Consider the following 3,723-nt stretch of genomic DNA (forward strand, 5'->3'; position numbering starts at 1 on the left):
AGATACTAGGCCATGATATATGTGACTATTTGAACCAATATCAGTCTAATCTGTCTCCTCTTTCTGTGTTTCTGTGCTCTTCTGTATCAGCCCCATCACCATAATATTTCAGTACTTGGTGCCATGTGTCAAGGTACTACACAGATTTCCAGAGAGATTAACATTTTCTTTAACCTGTAGTCTGCTCAGATATGAAATCTGTCCCAAGGATCAAAAGAGATGGCATTTCCCCTCCCCTGTCCTCTATTCTCTACTCAGCTACTGTTCTGGTAGCCAGCAGAGGCAGACATTCAAAAAACAATGCTGATGTTTTACTGAGTGAATGATGTTCATTTATGTCACACAGTAAATTTCTTTCCCATAGACACACCTCATGATGAACCAAGAAAAGGGAAATCAAACGTCCATCACAGAATTCATCCTCCTGGGATTTGGGACTCTCCCTGAACTGCAAATCCTTCTTTTCCTGCTGTTTCTCGTGATCTACATTGCAACCATGGCTGGGAACATCTTCATCGTGGCATTAGTTGTGACTGATCAACACCTTCATACCCCCATGTACTTCTTCCTGGGGAACTTGTCCTGCTTGGAGACTTGCTACACCTCGACCATCCTGCCCAGCTTGCTAGCCAGTCTCCTGACTGAGGGCAGGACTATTTCATTTAGTGGGTGTATCACACAATATTATTTCTTTGTTTCTATGGTTGCAACAGAATGCTTTCTCTTATTGGTGATGTCGTATGATCGGTGTTTAGCCATAGGCAATCCACTTCACTATGCAGCCCATATGAGTGTCAGGTCTTGCCTCCAGCTTGCAGGTGGCTCTCGGACAGGTGGCTTCCTACTTAGTAGCTTAACAACATTGTTGATATCCCAGTTGACTTTCTGTGGACCCAATGATATTGACCATTTCTTTTGTGATTTTATCCGCCTGGTAAAAATCTCCTGCAATGATCCTCAGATGATGGAAATGTTGGCTTTAACACTCAGCTTGATTTTCTTACTGGTCCCATTCCTACTTACTTCGATGTCCTACATCTACATCATTGCAATCATCCTAAAAATCCCTTCCAGCACCGGGAGGCAAAAGGCCTTTTCCACCTGCTCCTTCCACCTCATTGTGGTGACCATGTATTATGGAACTCTACTGATTGCCTATATGTTCCCCACAACCAACAGACTGAGAGACTTCAAGAAAGTTCTCTCTGTCTTCTACACTGTCCTGACTCCCCTGGGGAATCCCCTCATCTACAGCCTGAGAAACAAAGAGGTTAAGGAGGCCCTGAGAAAAGCTAGCAGGAAATCCATGTTTGGACAATGCTAACCAATCAGTTTCCTTAGGTTAAAATAAAATAAACATACCATAGGCTGGTTTAGGGCCTGAACCAAAGCCTGCTGTAATCTAATGTCATGTTTCCATTAGTTTCCTTGGGCTTCTTGCCATGCTCTTAGAGAATCACAGTAACAAGGGCACAGACAGACCTCTTAAAACTTGTGGCCCCATTCTTTTTAGGACTTATGTAAGATGCCACAGGTGGGTACTACTGGGCTGGTGGGAGATTTGAACTTGAGCTGACCAAAGATGAGTAAATGAGGGAGACTGTGCTCAGTGAGAGGGTGCAGGCAAAATGGACTCTGCAGGAATGCTGAACACCCATTCACTGTAGGGTTAGAGACTTCTTTACCAATACACATACACACACACAAATATGATACCTATATTATAAAAAAATTGAGTTGCAACATCACCATGGAACTCCAATGTTAGGCAATTATATAATTAACTGTTTTCTTATAGTGTATTTCATCCCCAGGCTTCTTTCCAAAGGAACAGAAAAGCAAAAGGAAACCCTCTAATGCAGTGGTTCTCAACCAGGAGTATGCGTACACATGGATGTACACAGGTCTTCCGGGATACATCAACTCATCTAGATATTTGCCTAGTTTTACAACAGGCTACATAAAAATCACTAGCAAAGTCAGTAAAACAAAATTTTATACAGTTTTTAACTTGTTTATATTGCTCTATATACTCTATACTGAAATGTAAGTACAATTTTTATATTCCAATTGTTTTATTTTATAATTATGTGGTAAAATGAGAAAGTCAGCAATTTTTCAGTATCAGTGTGCCATGACACTTCTGTATTTTTATATCTGATTTTCTAAGTAAGTAGTTTTTAAGTGAAGTGAAACTTAGGTTATGCAAGACAAATCAGACTCCTGAAAGGGGTACAGAAGTCTGGAAAAGTTGAGAGCCACTGCTCTAACCTGTGCCACAGGACGCCAGCCCAGGCCTCTTATTTTCCCATTTGCAACAATGATTTAGAGCCTGTTTTTCAGGATACTTGGCTGCCCACTGGGATTTTCAAAAGCATCTGAGCACCTCGCCTGACAGATTGGGCTGTGCAAGCGAGTCAAGCAGGGGAACGTCTATCTTCCCCAGGTCCATGCATCGCTCTGGGGCTTCAGCGTCCTGGTGCCTGGTATGGAGCTGCAGAGGGCATGTCCAGAGGCACAAGTATAGAGTACTGTGGCCCTTTTATGGCAAACACTTAGGGCATGTTTACACTACGAAATTAGGTTGATTTTATAGAAGTCAATCTTTAGTAAGTAATTTTATACAGTTGATCATGTATGTTTCCACTAAGCACAGTAGGTTGGTGGAGTGCGTCCACAATACCGTGGCTAGCATCAGTTCACGGAGTGGTGCACTGTGGGTCGCTATCCTACAGTCCCCGCTGCCCAATGGAATTCTGGATTAAACTCCCAATGCCTGATGGGGCAAAGCATTGTCGCAGGTGGTTTTGGGTACATGTCGTCAGTCTCTCCTCCCTCCCTCCCTCTCTCCTTGAAAGCAATGGCAAGCAATCGTTTTGCGCCTTTTTTCCTGGGTTATCCATGCAGCATAGCAAGCATGGATGCTGCTCAGACCCACACTGCTTTTGTGAGCATTGTAAACACCTCATGAATGATCCTGCAGTATGTGTAGAGCCTAGATAGGAACCGCCAGCACAGGGAAGTTTGTGAGGAGGACATGGACACAGATGTTCCTGAAAACACAGGATGTGGCAATTGGGATATCATGGCAGCATTGGGGCATGTTGATACAATGAAATGCTGTTTCTGGGCCCAGCAAACAAGCACAGATTGGTGGGACCACATAGTGTTGCAGGTATGGGATGATTCCTAGCAGCTGCAAAACTTTCGCATACGCAAGGAATACCAAGATGAGACCTGCCCTGGCAGTTGAGAAGCGAGTGGTGATAGCCCTGTGGAAGCTTGCAATGCCTGACTACCAATTCTGAGTGGGCAAATATACCGTGGAGGCTGCTATGATCCAAGTATCCAGCGCAATCAATACCCTTCTGCTAATAAGGATAGTGACTCTGGGAAATGTGCAGGTCATAGTGGATGGGTTTGCTGCAATGGGGTTCCTTAACTGTGGTGTGGCGATAGATGGAGCACATATCCCTATCTTGGCACCAGACAGAGGCGGCTCTAGACATTTTGCTGCCCCAAGCAAGGAGGGTCTGCTGGTTCTGCAGCTTCAACGGACCTCCCACAGGCCTGTGGGAGGTCTGTTGAAGCCACGGGACCAGCGGATCCTCCGCAGGCACGCCTGCGGGAGGTCCACCGAAGCCGCGGGACCAGTGGACCCTCCGCAGGAAAACCACCGAGGGCACCCTGCCTGCCACCTAGCAGGCGACCCGGCAAAGCGCC

The 3,723-nt window shown here is 45.3% G+C and overlaps 1 protein-coding gene across 1 annotated transcript; it reads left to right on the top strand.

The window, feature by feature from the left end:
• The first annotated feature begins 267 nt into the window (after positions 1–267).
• LOC127032508 (olfactory receptor 1052-like) lies at positions 268–1,465 on the top strand. The gene has a single exon (XM_050919816.1). It carries the CDS (start codon positions 374–376, stop codon positions 1,322–1,324), a length of 951 nt encoding a protein of 316 aa, XP_050775773.1. The 5' UTR covers positions 268–373; the 3' UTR covers positions 1,325–1,465.
• Positions 1,466–3,723: the final 2,258 nt, after the last annotated feature.

The sequence above is a fragment of the Gopherus flavomarginatus genome, chromosome 12 (genome assembly GCF_025201925.1).
Source record: "Gopherus flavomarginatus isolate rGopFla2 chromosome 12, rGopFla2.mat.asm, whole genome shotgun sequence".
NCBI lineage: Eukaryota > Metazoa > Chordata > Testudines > Testudinidae > Gopherus > Gopherus flavomarginatus.